This window comes from Cavia porcellus, unplaced genomic scaffold (genome assembly GCF_034190915.1).
Source record: "Cavia porcellus strain 051 isolate PalLab524CR breed Dunkin Hartley unplaced genomic scaffold, mCavPor4.1 scaffold_20, whole genome shotgun sequence".
Lineage (NCBI taxonomy): Eukaryota > Metazoa > Chordata > Mammalia > Rodentia > Caviidae > Cavia > Cavia porcellus.
In genome coordinates this window covers 33502278-33519834 of record NW_026947503.1, presented here as the reverse complement: position 1 = coordinate 33519834, position 17557 = coordinate 33502278, and the positions used below count along the sequence as shown (strand labels likewise).

Below are 17557 nucleotides of genomic sequence, written 5' to 3'. Positions count from 1 at the left end.
AAAAATGGCAGAGAGAGAGAGAGAGAGAGACAGAGAGACAGAGACAGAGACAGAGAGAGAGAGACAGACACACAGAGACAGAGAGAGAGGCGAGCCTGTAACTTAGTAGATATCTCAGAAGTAATATGGTAGGAGGCGCTAGGACTAGGCTCAGGAGATCTGAACCTTACAGAGATTGTACAATGTAATTAGCTTTGTGATTGCTGGAAATTTTTCTCACTATTCTTGATTCTACTTTGTTTATATATAAAAATAAGGAAACTGAACTGGCTGCTTCCTCCAAATCATTCCTTACCTAGACTCCTAGATTTTCTTGCACTTTGAGTTTTCTATCCCAATGTTTCTCCCTCTAAATATAGAGCTGTGCAGTGGAGTTCAGCGTCCTTTCCTGCCTCAACTGTTCCCATGCTCAGTTGCTTCTCTTCTCAAGGCACTGTTGGCTGCCTAACAAGGTAGCCAAAGACAATGCAATTCTTTGTTGACCCACCTCAGTCCTACCTCACTGGAAGCTCTCAGGCCTCCTCTCCACACTGCTGAAATTGATCCTAAGGGACCATTTGAGGAGGCTCCTTGCAAAGTCCAGTGGCTAGAAATGCTATCAATCATTTTAGCTGACTTCTTCCAAGACTTCCAACGCAACCCACTCTTTCTTCAACTGTGGTGGCTCTATCTCCTTCAGTTCCTGTCTTCCTGTTCTCCCCCAGCACCTTTTACTGGTCCATCTTCCTGCTTTCCCCTCCTCTGCACTACTGTTTGCAAGATCTGCTTATTTTGCTCCAGTACTCATTCCCTGGGCAGATCACTGGGGCTTCCTTCATCCCTCTCAATCCTGCCTTTCTCTTTTTCCAACACTGTGATTGTATTTCCAGCTATCTTTTCAACACCTTTCTCCTTGGGGATATTCCTCTGGCAATGCCAGATGTGACATGATGAAAAATTGCTCTTATATATTGCCTTCTAGAATTAGAGATCTTGCATTCACCTACCTTCCATTTCAATCAAGTACCACATTCTGTCTAAAGTATCTACAATCCTTTCTGCACAAATCAGGAATGCTGCAGCCCTGGTTCAGGATCACCAGAGTTCTCTCCTGGACCACTAGTTATACCTTCACATCCAGGAATATCCTATCATTAGCCAGTTTTCTTTGAATGCAAACTTTATCCATTTGCTCCTTATATTTTTAAAAAGAGAATAAAACAACAAAATGCAAAACAAAGCAGATCAAAACAAAACAATGCAAGCAACACAAGATTTCAAAACAGGACATCAGGAAATCAACATTGGCTACCGTGTTGTCTCATTTTCTTTGAAATGGTTGTCCATATCTTCACACAAATGAAGTCAAACAAAAAATAGTATGAAACTAATAAAAACAAAAGAATGAAATCATTACAGGTTTTCAAAACCAGAGAATAGGAACATCAACAATGGTTACCACAATGTCTCTTGTTCTCTTCAAAATAGCTAACTATACTTTCACACACATTGAAATAACAGAAAACAGAATAATTGAATAACAGAAAACAGAATAAAATCAATCAAAACAAAGAATAAAAGCATTATTGGACTTCAAAACAAGGTGACAGGAAATCAGCACTGGCTACCATAAATGTCTCATTTTCTTCTAAGTAGCTGTTGATACCATTACATGTAATAAAACCAATTTTCGTAAACTCTTTAGGAGAAGTTCTAGGCATGTATAAACCTCTACATGTACATACATCCTTTCTGTATTAGAGATAAAAACAAAACAAACTACTAGAAAAACAAGAAACAAAAAAGACAATTAACAATAACAAAGAGCCCAAAACACTGACAATATAGGCTTTTAAAACAAGGTGGTAGAACATAACTAAAGTGGTTATTTTGCATAGTTATCTTCAAAAGAGTTACTCAGATTACCAGATATAAACATACAAAATTGATCCAATCCTATGACTTTTAGCTGTTTTATTCCAAGAACTAATAGAATTAGTAATACAATCATCTTAGCTATCTTAAGTGTACATATACAAATTTTATCTTTTTTCTTTTCCTTTCCTTTTTTCCTTTCCCTGAGTTATATTTCCCTTTGAGCAGTTTCTCACCCTTTCTCAGTATTTATTGAAGATTTCATATTTTATTTATTCTTTGAGTTTCTTACACTAGGGAGACAATATGGTACTTACACATGTGAGTTTATTTCATTTATAAGTGTGCTCTCAAGTTGTATCCATTTAACTATAAAAGCCTCAGTGTGATCCTTCTTTAAAGCTGAGTAGTACTCCATTGCATAAAAATACCACTTCATTTTTATCCATTCCTCAGCTGATGGGCATTTGGGTTGCTTCCAAGATTTGGCTATTACAAATTGTGCTGCTATAAACTTGGGTGCGCATATACCACTGTGGTATGATGTTTTCAATTCTTTTGGGAATATGCCAGAAGTGGAATAGCTGGGTCAAATGGGACTTGCAATCCCAGCTTTTTGAAGAATCTCCACACTGATTTCCACAGCAGTTGCACATGTCTACACTACCACCAACAGTGCAGAGGAGTTCCTTTTCCCCCACAGCCTCTCCAATATTTGTTGTTGTTGGGTTTTTTTATCCTGGCCATTCTTTCTGGAGGGAGATGGAATCTCAGTGTGGTTTTAATTTGCATTTCTCTAAGGAGTAATGATGATGAACATTTTTTCATGTATTTATTTTCCCTTTGTATTTTTTCAGCTGAGCAGTGTGTATTCTTCTCTGATGCTCATTTTTGGATTGGGTCTTTGAATTTTAGGGGCTTGATTTTTTAATTCTTTATATGTTCTAGATAGAAGTCCTTTGTCTGAGGGACACTTGACTAAGATTTTTTCCAAATTTGTGGGTTTTCTTTTCACCCTATTGGGGATTTCTTTTGACATGCAAAAACTTTTTATTAAGATGAGATCCCAGTTGTTGATTCTGGGAAGTATTTCCCATGCAGTTTGATTTTTGTTCATGAATTCTCTGCCTACCTCTATCTCTTCAAGATTTCTACTTTGTCTTCCAGCAGATTTAGTGTTTATGTTTTTAATATTTATATCTTTGATCCATTTTGACTTTAATACATGGTGATAGGCATGGGTCTAGTTTTAGTTTTTAACCTATGGGAAGCCAGTATTCCAGTACCACTGATTAAAGAGTCTATTTTTCTTCCAATGAACGTGTTCTCCCCTTCTCAAAGATAAGGTGGCTGAGAGTGTTTGTACTTCTGGTTGTATATTCTAATTTATTCCACTGATCTTCAGGTCTGTTTTTATTCCAGTACTATGCTGATTTTATCACAGAAGTCAGGGATTGTGATGCCTCCTGCCTTGCCTTTGTTACTGAGAACTGCCTTTGCTATTCTAGGTCTCTTCTGGTTCCAGATGAATTTTAGGAGTGATTTGTCTGGATCTGCGAGGTATGCTAGTGGTGTTTTGATTGGAATTGCATTAAATATGTATAACAATTTTGGGAGAATGGCCATTTTTTAGTGTTTGTTCTTCCTATCTATAAGCAAGGAATGTCTTTCCATTTTCTGAGATTCTCAATTTCTTTTTTCAGAGCATTGCAAATTTACTGAGTAGATTTTTTTTTTTACTTCGTTAGATTGATTTCTAAGTATTTAATTGTTTTGGATGCTAGTGTAAAGGGTGTGGCCTCTCTTATGTCTCTCAGTGGGTTTGTTGTTTATAGATAGGAATGCTATTGATTTCTGAGTATTGACTGAGTATTCTGCTATATTACTGAAGTTGGTTATCACATCTAGGAGTCTTTCAATGGAATTTTGAGAGTCTTCTATGTAGAGTATCGTATCATCTGCAAATAATATTTTAACTTCTTCCTTTCCTATGCTTATTCCTTTTATTTCTCTCTCTTTTCTAGTTGTTCTGGCTAATATTTCCAGCACTATATTGAATAGGAGTGGTGATAATGGACATCCTTATTTTGTTCCTGATTTTAGAGTGAAAGCTTTCAGTTTTTGACAGTTTAATATGATGCTGGCTGTTGGTTTGTCATAGATGGCTATTTATCAGATTGAGGTAAAGAACATATATTCTGATTTTCTGTAGGGTTCTTATTAATGAAATGTTGGACTTCATAAAAGATTGTTCTGCATCTGTTGAAATGATCACGTGACTCTTGTCTTTGACTCTATTGATATGGTGGATTATATTTATTGACTTACATATGTTGAACCATCCCAGAATTCCTGGGATGAATCCCACTTGGTCATGTTGTATAATCTTCTTGATGACTTACTGCATTCTGTTTGCCAGTATTTTATTGATAATTTTTGCATCTATATTCATTAGGGAGGCCTGTAGTTCTCTTTATTGGTTGGATCTTTCTCTGGTTTTGGTACTAGAGTAATACTTGCTTCCTGGAATGAGTTAGGGAGAATTGCTTCCCTTTCAATTTCATTGAAGAGTCTGAGGAGTGTCGGCATTAAGTTCTCTTGAGTTTCTTGTAGAATTCAGCAGTGAATCCATCAAGACCTGGGCTTTTCTATGACGGTAAGGTTTTAATTACATTTTCAATTTCATTAATTGAAATTGGGTTATTCAGCAGTTTTACATCTTCTTGATCCAGCTTTGGTAATTCATATGTTTTAGGAGTCTATCGATTTCTTCTCTGTTATCAAACCTAAGAGATAAAGGTTTTCAAAGTAGTTATTGATGATCGGTATTTCCACAGGGTCTGTAGTGATTTCATCCTTTTCTTTCCTTATTGCTTGAATTTGAATTTTTTCTTTCCTTTTTAAAATAAGATTGGCTAGGGGCTTATCAATTTCATTTATTATTTCAAAGAATGAACTCTTTGATTTGTTAATTCTTTGTACGGTTTTCTTAGTCTCTATTGCATTAATTTCTGCTCTGATCTTTATAATCTTCTCCCTTCTTTTGGCTTTGGGCTTGACTTTTCTTTTTCTAGATGTTTGAGGCGTAGCATCAGGTTGTTTATTTGGGTTCATTCTGTTTTCCTGATGTGGGAATTTACCGCAATGAGTTTCCTCTGAGGACTGCTTTCATTGCATCCCCTACCTTCTGGTCATATTTGTATGTAGGTCATATTTGTATTTTCATTTACTTGTAGATATTAATTTCTTCTGTGACCTACTGCTTGTTAAGGAGTATATTTTTTTCATGTGTTTGTGGGGTTTTTGCAAATTCTTTTGTCATTAATTTCTAGTTTCATGGCACTATGATCTGATAATATGCATAGGATAATTTCAATTCTTCTGCATTTACTTAAGCATGTTCTGTGGGCTAGAATATGGTCTATTTTTTTGAGACTGTCCCATGTGAAGCTGATAAGAATGTATATTCTGATTATGTTGGAACACTCTGCACACATCTAGTAAGTCCACTTGTTCCCATATTTGATTCAGTTCTGTTATTTGCTGATTTTCTGTCTAGTTGATCTGTCTCTTTGTGTCAATGGGGTGTTAAGGTCTCTCATTATAATTGTGTTTTTGATTATTTGATGTATTTCTATTAATATATGTTTTACATAGCTGGGTGCTCCCATATTTAGTGCATATATATTTAATATCATTACCTCTTCCTCTAGAAGCTTTTCCTAACCAGTATGTAGTAACCTTCTTTATCTCTTCTGATCATTCTTGAAGTTCACATTGTCTGCAAACAGAATAGCTACTCCTGCTTTTTTTTTTTTTTTTTGGTTCCTGTTGCTTGCAATATTATTTTTTATCCTTTGACTTTCAGTCTATATATTTCCTTTTAGGTCAGATGGGTTTCTTGCATACAGCATATGGTTGGATGTTGTTTTTTGATTCATTCTGTCAATCTGTTTCTTTTAATGATGAGTGGAGGCCATTTATATTATATTAATGGTTATAATTGCTATATATTGGTTTATTTTTGTTGTCTTTCTGTTGTTGGTTCTTTAACATTTCCCTTTCATTGTTTGACTTGCTTAGTGTTTTTTTTTTCTTTTGGTATTGTTGGAGTCATAGTTATTTTTATTTCTATCTAGAATATCTTTCAGTATTCTCTGTAGGGTTGGTTTGGTGGTCATGAATTTTAGTTGTTCTTTGTCATGGAAGTATCTTACTTCTCCATCAGTTTGGAAGGACAGTTTTGCAGGGTACCTCAGTCTGGGTTAGAAGTCATTTTCCTTTAGGATTTAAAATACTTCACTCCATGCTCTCCTTGACCTCATTGTTTGTGTTGAGAAGTCTGCTATGATTCTGAGAGGTTTTCCTTTACAGGTGATCTGTCTCTTTTCTCTAACAGCTTTTAATTTAATGTTGTGTTGAATTTCTGGGATTTTAATTATCATATGTCTGGGTGTAGATTTAATTTGGTTATTGGTTTTTTGGGGTTCTATATGCTTCACTTACCTGTATCTCAGTTTCCATTCCTATGTTTGGGAAATTTCTGGCTATTCTGTAAATAGTTTTGTATCATTTGTGTTGTTACTTGTTACACCTATCAATCTTATACTGTTTTATTTTGCATCATCTTGCAACTGTTGAATTGTTACTTTCTGATTCCTTGTTATTTTAAAAAGAGCTTTCCTTTCCTGTTCACTAGCTGCAATCTTGTCTTCCAGGTCTAAAAATCTATCTTCACTTTCATTGAGGCAGCTTTGCCAACTTTCAATGGAATTTTTGACTTCCTGGATATCTCCTTGAATCTGTTTCATGCCTTGTTTCTTATATTGTTCATTCAAGGCTTCCATCTTTTTGCAGTGCTTCTCATTTTTTTGAAACTACGTGTTCTTTAGATGTGTTCAGTATTTCTTTTGTTATGTTTATCATTTCTTATTTCATGTTGGAGATTATTTCTGATCTGAGTTCTTTTACAGCTTCATGGAGTTCTTTACTTTAGTTGCTGTCATTTCAGAAGTTTTAGGTATATAGCTTATACTTTCTTCTTTGTCCATGTCTCCTAGGCTTGATTGGGATGGGCTGGAGGTTTGAGATTGCATTTTTTAAATTTCACTTTGTCATTTTCCTGTATTCCCTTGGGGAAGCTGAAGGCAAGGTCACAGCTGTTTCTTGGGTTGAGATTATCTATCCTCATTTCAGGGTGTTTTCCCAGTTGAGTGGGGGTCTTTAGGCAGGCCTTATCAGGTCCCCAGTGGCACTCAAAGGCTCCTCAAATGGAAGGTGTACACTGGGAGGGCCTTCAGCACACCCCACGTTGCACTCTGAAGCTTCCTGGCTGCATGAGATTGGTGTACAGGACTCTACCAGCTTCTTAGTGGTGTATCAAGGCTGGAAAGCTACCTGGAGTACTCTGTGCAGGCCTGATGCCACACAATGCACCAAAGCTCCCCAACTGTTTGGGTGGGGCATACCAGAATCCAAGTGAGATGCCAAGTTTGCATGGTTAGATGGAGAGCACTGTGAAGGCCTTTGGCTCATGCCACCCTTTGCAGGAGGTTCCCCTTCCACTGAAGGTCACTGGGAGGGGCCCAGCCAGGACCCAAGTGACCCACTGCAGTTTCCTGGATGTTTGGGGGCACTGAGTGGGACCCTACCAGATTCCAAGTGAGGTGCTGAGCTCGTATGGCTAGGTGGAATTCATTGTGCAGGTCTTTGGCCTGAGCCACTCAGTATAGGCGATTTTTTCCTGCCACTTGGGTTGCTGGGCGGGGCTTGGCCAGGACCTGAGTGACCTACTATAGGCTCCTGGGTCTTTGGGGGCACTGGTGGGGCCCTGTAGCCCCTTGTTTAAACTCATTGGTCAACAGTATTTGTCAGAAAGCCACCATAGTATGTGTAAACTAGAATATGGGGGCAGTAGGGACAAAAGGGCCTGGAGATGAAGAGAAGACAACCAGCCCAGCAGCCTCTGAAGAATGGTAACAGGGCACCTAAGCATATGAAAGAAAGGGCATACGTACTGAGAATGCTCCACAGGGAAATGATGCAAGCCTCAGAGGCTAAAGATAGCCTTCTGACTCAGTCTCTCATACTAAAGCACAATTCCAGCTGATTAAATCATTTTAATCCCTACACTTTTTGAAATGAATTTCCAAGATGTTTATGGCACAAGTAGAAATTATCAGCCTTCATAATGATATAGCTTGGAGAGTAATTTATACAGTTGATGTCATTAACATCTGAAGGGATTTGTAACTTAAGAACAGAAATGGAAAACAGTTCAAGGAAGATTCTCACCTAAGTTGGTACTGTGCTATACTTTGGGTAGAAACACGACCAAGGTGTAGTCTGGAGAATTTGCATTTTGTTTTAAAAACTGTTTTAATTATGGATATCTGCTATTACAATGCGATTTGGAAGAGGTAAGATGAATTCTTAGAAATATTAACTCTCAAAAACAGGAATATGCTTTATATTCAATTTAGTATTTGCTTTTATAGAGTCAGGGACCAATTTTAAGATAACCACAAGACTGAAAAATCAAGGTATTCTGTGAAATCTTGTGCTACAGGCAACAGCAAAAGACCTGGCAAAAACTATCAATGACTGCCACTGCCTACCCATTTACCTGAGGCTGGGACACAGAAGGACCCAAGTGCATCCCAACTATAAGCAAACTCCAAATTACAGTGAAAAGTAGGTACTTGACAAGATTCATACAAAAACTCTCACACAGATGACGAGGAGAAAGTTTTTCCTTCAACCTACTAGCTCTGGTTATGCTTCTAGAGCTACTGAGAAGCTTGTTTATAAGGTTTCTGACCAGGAATGAACTCTTTTACATCATTGTCAGGCCTGGGAAATGGTGTTCACATAGGACTTTCTAAAAACCACTTGCTTCTAATTCAAAAACAGTTACAATAACATATTCAGACAAACCAAGCATTTCCTTAACTGTGTTTGTCACTTATTTGAAATGTGTCCATAGGTACTGGCTTTGGTATTGCCTGATATTGAAGTTTATATATAGATTTTAAAAACCTGAGTCAAATCTATTTGAAAAGGGATTAAGAGAAGTATGAAAACACCTTCTAAAGACCATTTGACAGTTTAAGGAAATATCAATCACGGCTGTTACCTTGGAAATCACACCTATTCATTTGTACTTATAAGAATACAAAAGAGATTTTTTTTTTACAACAAACTTGTGAAACTAAAAGAAGACAAAATAGAACAGTCTGATGTAGATCCTTTGCTTAGACTTTTATCTTAAAAAATTGCACCTGCAGCGGGGTATGGTGGCACACATCTATAATCCCAGCACTCAGGATGCTGAGACAGGAGGATTGCTGTGAGTTTTAGATCAGTCTAGGGTACATGGTGAGTTTAAAGCCAGCCTGAACTACATGAGACCCTATATTAAAAAAAAAAAAAAGCAAAAAACTCACTACACCTATATACCCATGTGATGTTATTCATAATAGCCAAGAAATGGAATCAGTCTAATTGCTCAATGATAGATGATTAAAGAAAATATTGATATAGGGCCTCCAAACGATATAAGGGAACTACTAAAACTCCCAATCCGCTAGATAGCAGATATGGCAAGTTAGTGTTCCCCAAAAATCAAACAATGAATTCTGAGAAACAGTGGAATTAATAGTAGGAAATGTTACTGAGGGAGAGACAGCTGTTAAAAGAGACAGGAGGGAACCTGGAAAATGGGTTGCCAATGAGCCCACTCCTGAGAGGAAGTTTTATACAGCAAAATCACAAGTTAGGTACAAAATCATGAGGTGGGATAGATACAATGTGGGAAAAACTCTACTGTTGATCCAATGGGGAAGCAAGTAAGAGTGTACGTGGAGAAAGAACAAGGACCTTTTTTGGAAGAGATTCCGAGGGCCTCGTCGCACACCTGGGTGTCTGACGTCTAGACTTCATCGGACCAGGTGGTACCAGTTACAGTACATTGCTTATCTTGGTCATTCTGTCTTTATCTGGAGGCCTGGCCTCCAACAGATGCCCCTCCAGCCATGGCTATAATGTATTCCATCTGACTCCCTTGAGGGACCAGCGCAGTGTGACTGCCTATAATATTTCTACCTAACTTAGCTGGCTAGAGTAATACGGTGTACTATACACACAATAGTGTGTTACTTGGCCATAAAGAAGAATTAAATTATATCATCCGCAGGAAAATGGATCAACTAGAGGACATCATGCTAAGCAAAATAAGCCAGACACACATATCACATTTTCTTTAAAAAGAACTGAAAATAGAAGAGGGACTGTTAGATAAAGGAAACTGGGGTAGGGAAGAAAGCGAACAAGACTAAAGTACAACGTATGCACATATGGCAACATCCCAGAGAAAACTCTTTACTTTGTATAATTAATATCCATTATTATAACTTAACTATGGCTGTAAACATAATCAAAATACATTTAACCAGGCTTTTTTTTTTTAACATGGTTAATGCTACTATTGGGGAGAAAAATCTCCAATGTCTATCTAGATAAGAAGTTTTTATTTAAGTCAGTTTTCAGTGCACTGTAGGGAAACACTGCACCTCACTCTCTGGAAGATGACAAACATGCACATTCCTGCACTGGAAAAGGGATGGTGCTAGCTAATATGTCAGCTGGACTTTTTTTTTTTTTTTACATAGAGACCTGCTATTCTGAGCACCAGTAGTTGCATTTCAACTATCAGCACAAACACCAGTAACAAGCGGCACTCCAAGTACATTTAAGAATAAGCATTTTATAGTATGTTGACTAATAATGTTGCTAAAGTTTTTAACTTAAAAACCTTTTTTTTTAGGCAAAAAGCAAACATTTGATCAAATGATACGTGCGTATTCTTTAAGGAACAAGAGACTGTGGAAAGCAATGGACCATGACTCCTTGACAGCTGAAGCATACAAAGGGAAAAAAATTGGGGAGAGAGCACTGGGACCTTGGCTGAGCTCCTCCACTGTGACTACTGGACCACAGGAACTGTCATGGCTCAGCTCAGGTAGCTTTAACCCAAGACTGTCTGTGAGCCATTGTGGCCTTGAGTCTTCCTGCTGGCATGGAATGGAGATGCTTTTGGAACTTCTCCTGAAGGACACGGCCTACAATGACCCTCGCTGCCTGGCATGCACACCCTACCCACTGCTTGTCTTTCCAGCCGATACACATTGGAGGACATAGGACACAGGACACAGGACAGTGTGGGAACAGAACATCTTGAGAGAAAAAATATTTTCCTTTTGAGGTCTCTCACTGACTTAATAAAATATACTTTTTACAATAAACAAAAGTGAGGAGGGAAAAACCACCATTCTTCAGTATTTAAAATGAATCTGTTAATAGCTTCAAGACATGTTTTAAAGAAGCATTTTCTTAAGTCTCTATTTATAATTGTGATAGCTGTGAAAGCAATTAGCTACATTATAAGCTGTTAGGCAGTGGAACTGACTTTAATAATTACATTGTCATTAACACAAGTTTATCTCACTGCTCTAGCTGAGAGTGTCTCAAACATCCCTGTGGCTGGCAGGCAGGTGGGAGTCTTCTATCTCACTGCTTAATTGTCATGTCAAGTTGCTAATTTATCAGGGATGCCACACAAAGGAAAGAAGGTGATAGCCTCCCATAAAAATAAAATAGTATATTTAACCAAAAGTTTGTGAGTTAGCTGTGCTCAGAGAAGGGAAAACCAATAAAAAATGGGTATTACATATTTAATTAATGACATAGGGCCTTGTATCATTGTCGTCTTTGTTTTTCAACCTTTAACATGGAACTAGTAACATAAGCTTCAGAGAACTGCTGTGAACGCTAAATCAAACACATTCATGAATGGGATGAAATTAGTATGACTTGCTGCCAGGCAGCTTGATTCACTGGTGGTATGTACATCACTATCCTATTGGATGGCTTTTTATTAGTAAAAAAAAAAAACACCAATAAAAGTGATTGGATCCATTTGTACCACCCATGGTACAAGCTGCCCAATGGAACAGTCATGCATGTGCCACCAGAGGTTCAAGCCAATGTGAGCTCATTAAAGGAAATGATAGAGGTTCAGTGAACTGAAAAATGCTGACGTGACAGAGGCTGCTAGACACGGCTGACTGCCCCAAGACTGAAAGCACACTTAGGAGTGTCTCTGCAGTTTGTAATTGCACCTGTGCACATGTCTCTATAAATTGATGGTGTCCAGTGTCAATTGTTGCCTTCTGCCTTGGAGGAAGTCTGAACTGCATTGCAAGGCTCAGGGTAGACAGCTCCTGGCCTCTTCATGTGAGGGACTTTATTCCAGATCCCTGCCTGGCTATCTAAACACAGCTGTTCACCACCACCACATCTCAGGGAGCTGGGGATGGGGAGCAGGGTGGCAGTAAGGTCACTGGTTCTTCAGAAATATTAGCTGGTAAGAGGAAAGCTAGAGCTGTGGTTGGAAATAAGAAGGGAGTATGTTACCTTTCAGGAGTACATCACAGACCTAGTTGTTCTCCAATTTAGCAACATCTACAGGTTTAAATACATATGCCCTGGGAATCATCAATTTCACTTCTAAAGTTTTACCCAACAGACAACTGTACAAGCAAGCAAAGACACACATGGAGGGCATTCACTGCCACTTTATTTGAAATAGCAAACTGCCGGAAGTTGTTTAAAATAGAAAAAATAAATGTGTATTCATGTGGAAAGATGGCGAGGATACAAGAGTTACTGAAAAATTATAGAGGACTAAGTATGTATGCTGTGATTGTTTAATCTTAAAAAGATGTACTCACCTGCTTGTATAAGCAAAATAGAAATTCATCAGAAGATAGGTCAAGGAATAGAAGAGACTGCTTTTATATATTTTTGCACTATTTGAATTTTTATGACTCCACATTTCATTTCCATTAAAAACCCAGTATCCCCAATCTAAAATGATATCCTTGTACAAAAAGAGACTGCTATCCTTACAAAGACCTCCTCACAAGGTCAACCCCCTGATGTCTGGAAACTTTGATTTCAGGAGGGTTTTCAGCATTCTCTGGTAAATTTAACTTACTATGCCCAAAATGACTGTGCAACAGCATGGCTAATGCTGAATAGCTGCTTCCTCCTGGGTATCTGAAGTTTTGGTTCATTTGAGGCAGGGGGTTCCTATATAACTGATCCTGAATAAAAGCCCTGGACACTCAGGCTTAGACAGTATTCCCAGCTAGACATTTTACAAGAATCTTTATACTTGTTTCTTTGGGGGAATTCAGCATATTTTGTATGAATCCACTGGGAGAAGAAACTTGGAAGCTTGTGCCTAGATTCCTCCAGATATGCTCCATGCACCTATCCCTGACTTTTATTCTATATCCATTTGCTGCAGTAAATGACATACCCTTGAGTACACATACTGAGTTTTCCTAGCAAACTACTGAACCTGAGTGTAGACTCGGGGGTCTGCCAACATATCTCATCCTTTCCCTTATCACTTTTCCCATGAACTCCATAGTACTTCATGAAAACACATATCTTTCTGCATTTTGTATATATGTAATAACTGTATACCCTTTTAGTATAGAAAGATCCATAAGGTTAAATATATGCATTGATTATCATTGTACTGTGTCCCAACAAATACTTAGTAAAGTTTTTAAATAAAAATGATTTCTAGAGTGGCTGCACCAGTTTACACTCCACCAACAGTGGAGAAGTGTTCCTTTCCCCCCACAGCCTCACCAGCATTTGTTATCGGTCAGTTTCTTGATGGCAGCCATTCTTTCCGGAGATGAAATCTCAATGTGTTTTAATTTGCGTTTCTTGAATGACCAGTGATGTTGTGAACATTTTATGTATTTGTCATTAGTGTATCTTCATCTGAGAAATGTGTGTGCATCTCAGATGTCCATTTTTGGAGAGGGTCTTTGAATTGGGGAGGCTTGATATTTTTCAGTTCTTTGTATGCTCTGGATATGAGTCTTTTGTCTGAGGAACTGCTGGCTACAATTCTTTCCCATTCTGTGGGTTTTCTTTTCACTTTGTGGGTAATTTCTTTTGAAGTGAAAAAACTTTTTAATAAGATGAGATCCCAGTTGTTGATTCTTCAAAGTACTTCCTGTGTAATTTGCATTTTGTTCATGAATTCTTTGCCTACCCCTGTGTCTCCAAGATTTCTATCTACCTTGTCTTCTAGTAGATTTAGTGTTCTTGTTTTAACATTTGGATCTCTGATCCATTTTGACTTTCATTTAGTACATGGTGAAATGCATGGGTCTAGTTTCATTCTTCAGCATGTGGAGAGCCAATTTTTCCAACACTATTTATTAAAGAGGCTATCTTTTTCCAGTGAACATGCTTAGCCCCTTTATCAAATATAATGTGGCTTGGTAGTTGTGTTGCATCTTTTAGTCTGTTCCATTGATCCTCGGGTCTATTTGCTAGTAGCATGCTGATTTTATCACTGTAGCTTTGTAGTATAATTTCAAGTCAGGAATTGAGATGCTTCCTGCTTTGCCTTTGTTGCCCAGGATTGTCTTTGCTATTCTAGGTTTCTTCTGTTTCCAAATGAATTTTAGGAGTGTTTTCTCTACATCTGTAAGGTTTGTTAATAATAGTTTGATTGGAATTGCATTAAATCTGTGTAACAGTTTTGGGAATATGGCCATTTTCACAGTATTTGTTCTTCCTAACCAAGAGCAAGGGATATTTTTCCATTTTCTGACATCCTCTTCAATTTCCTTTTTTAGAGTAGTATAATTTTCATCATATAGGTCTTCTACATTGTTGGTTAGGTTGATTCCTAAGTATTTCATTTTTTTAGATGCTATTTGAAAGGCAATATTTCCACAATTTCTCTCAGTGAGTTTTTTGCTTTTGTGCAGGAATATTGATTTTTGAGTGTTGATTTTGTATCCGGTACACTGCTGAAATTATTAACTCTAGTAGTCTTTTAATGGAGTTTTTGGGGTCTTCTATGTAGAGTGTCATGTCATCTGAAAATAGTGATAATTTAACCTCTTCCTTTCCTATCTTTATTCCTTTTATTTCTCTCTCTTGTTTGATTGCTCTGGCTATTATTTCCAGAACTATATTGAATAGGTACGGAGATTCCTTAAAAAACTAGGATTGGAAGTTCCATTCAATCCAGCTATTCCTCTCCTGGGTATTTTCCCAGAAAAATTGAAAGGTCATGTCACAGCAATATATGTACACCCCTATTTATAGCAGCACAATTTGTAATAGCTAAATCTTGGAAATAACCCAGATGCCCATCAATTGCAGAATGGATGAAAAAGATGTGGTATTTTCATACAATGGAATATTACTTGGCTATAACAAAGAATGACCTTAAGGCTTTTATAGGTAAACGGAAGCAACTTGAGACTATCCTCATAAGTGAAATAAATCACTCACATTTGTAAAAATCATAGTCTCTCTAGTATAAAAAATAATAAAAAACTGAAAGAGTAATAAGATCCAAAGTGTATAATAGATATTGTAATAACGAAAGGGGAAAGAAAGTGTTCTAAAGGATATAATTGTATGTATGTTTAAGTGTGCAAGATAAATTAACAAAAACTTAGTACTTTGGTTATCTATCAAACAGGTTTGTACTGTCATTGTCCATTTTTTATGCTTCTATGTTGTGACTTGAGCAACTACTTCTAAGATAACATGTAATTTATCAACTAGTGATTTCTTATTGTTTTTTTTTGAAATTCTGAATTATTTCTACCCTTTTTTCTGTTTTCCTTTTTTTCTCTAAATAAAAAAATAAGGGGGAAAACAAGTTTAGCTACTAACAAAAGATGATCTTTCAGAGAGTTTATTGGCAATGTTCCTTTTTAGGTTCTAGCATCCCTGGAGAGTCACTCAAGCTGAAACAATCAACAGTGGCAGAACCAACACTGTATCTAATGAGAACTCTCTTATGCTTCGCCTTGAAAGAAGAGACTGATACCCAAATAACAGGGGCTCCTAGGCCTGGGACCACCAACAGACATAAAGGAGGTCACTGGCTTCACAGCATTCCAGGACACCCAGGATGAGGACAGTGCTCTGGTGCTCACTCTGTCCAATTCTCTTCTTTCCCTGTGTTCTGAGGTTCCTCTTGTTCCCTCCCCATCACCACCACTCTTGAGGAAAAAGGTAAAACCCTTATATGATTATCATGGACCAGAGATTTGGAAACTCGGGGAGCTGATAGGTTAATCTTGTGCTGAACTCCAAAATTTGCCACAGCAGACAGATGGAGCCACCATCACCCACAGCCAGCTGTCCCAGTGACTTGTTTGCTGATGTTCCAGATATTCAGAGGGAACAAGGTAGAGGAGTCTGCCCTGGACAATCTGCATGCTGCTGCCCACTTAAATCCTCCCTAAATCCTCAGGCTCCAGGGCCACATGACGTAACAAGGTTTGCCTGGTTTTAGGTCGTTGGGTCCATTCTATCATCTTTCCCTGTTGCATTCATCCAAAGATTATCACAAACAGAAATTCATCTGTCATTTTGACAGTGCTATCAAGCCCTTGCAGTATCATATGGTATGAGAAGAAAGCTTCCAAAACCCTGTCAACTTCTTTCCTGGGCTCTCTCTGAAGGGCTAAAGCTGGCAGCAGCATCTGCATGGCATGGAATGCTGGTATGCAGGGCTCCATAGCTGTCTTCATGTTTCTTCTCTGAGATACCAGTGGACATATTTCTTAGTCCACAAGAATGTAACAACTATAGTGCAAGGTAGGCTGCTTTATTCACCCTCAAATGAGAATAGGTGGGTCATAAGCAGGGGCTGTAACAATTATATGTAGGAATGGATACCTTATTTCCTACCCCTGTAGAATGATGGACATAGCATATACTCTTTTTGTTATGCTCATGAGGGAAATAGCTACAAGTGGACTTAATGGACAGATTTAGGTGTCCTTTAACTCTCACTTTCAATTCCAGTAGATCTTGGTTATAGAGGTTCTGCAGACTGACTCCTAACAGAAACTAAAGGCATGAATACCAGGATATGAAGGAAGGAGATGGCAGACAGCTAACTTTAACATGTACGAGCAACATTTTCACAGTCACACTCACCACTGTCCCCCTCCTGATTGTCATCTCCCACCCCTGTCCTGTGTCCTTCCAGCAGCAGGCATCTTTCCCAGTGCTCTCTCCCTACCTCCCTCTTGCTCTCTTCAGGCTATCCTGAAATGCATTCAGACTGGAATAACCAGTGAAGCCCTCCATCTCTGCCTTCCTTATGTCTTCACTCCTATAGGCTGCAGTGAGGCTGACACCGGCCTCAGCCCCGCTCTGGGTGGACACCCTGTTCCACCCCCCATTCCTGATGCTCTTTACCTTGCTGGCCTTCAGGATGTTGATCTGCTCTTCATGCACTGTGTCTCTGTTTTTTTCAAGAAAACCATCTGAAAGGTACTCCACCTGTGGCCACAGTAATGAAAGGAGAAACAATCTTAGTGCTTCAGCCTAACCAGGATCTCCAGCAGTCTGAGTTCTTGAATACGATCATAACTTAGTTCACGAAGGCCTCTGTTTGCAAACAATTTGGTTTGCAAATGTGTGTAGCAAAATTTTGCTTTTGTTCACAAATTTTGACATCAGGTGACAACCATGCCCAAGATCTTGCCTACACAAACACAGTCACCTTCCCCCATATTTTAAAACAAATTAAGTTCATAAACCAAGGTACCACTGTAGTTATGACTCATCC

The 17557-nt window shown here is 38.2% G+C and overlaps 1 protein-coding gene across 2 annotated transcripts in view; it reads right to left on the bottom strand.

Annotated features, from left to right (window-relative positions):
- Myo5b (myosin VB) overlaps window positions 1-17557 on the bottom strand; it is a 359763-nt gene that overhangs the window by 104105 nt on the left and 238101 nt on the right. For both annotated transcript variants that reach the window (XM_063231700.1, XM_063231701.1), the window contains exon 14: window positions 17185-17268. In XM_063231700.1, coding sequence (XP_063087770.1) covers window positions 17185-17268 — 84 coding nt within the window. The remainder of the gene's footprint in view (window positions 1-17184; window positions 17269-17557) is intronic.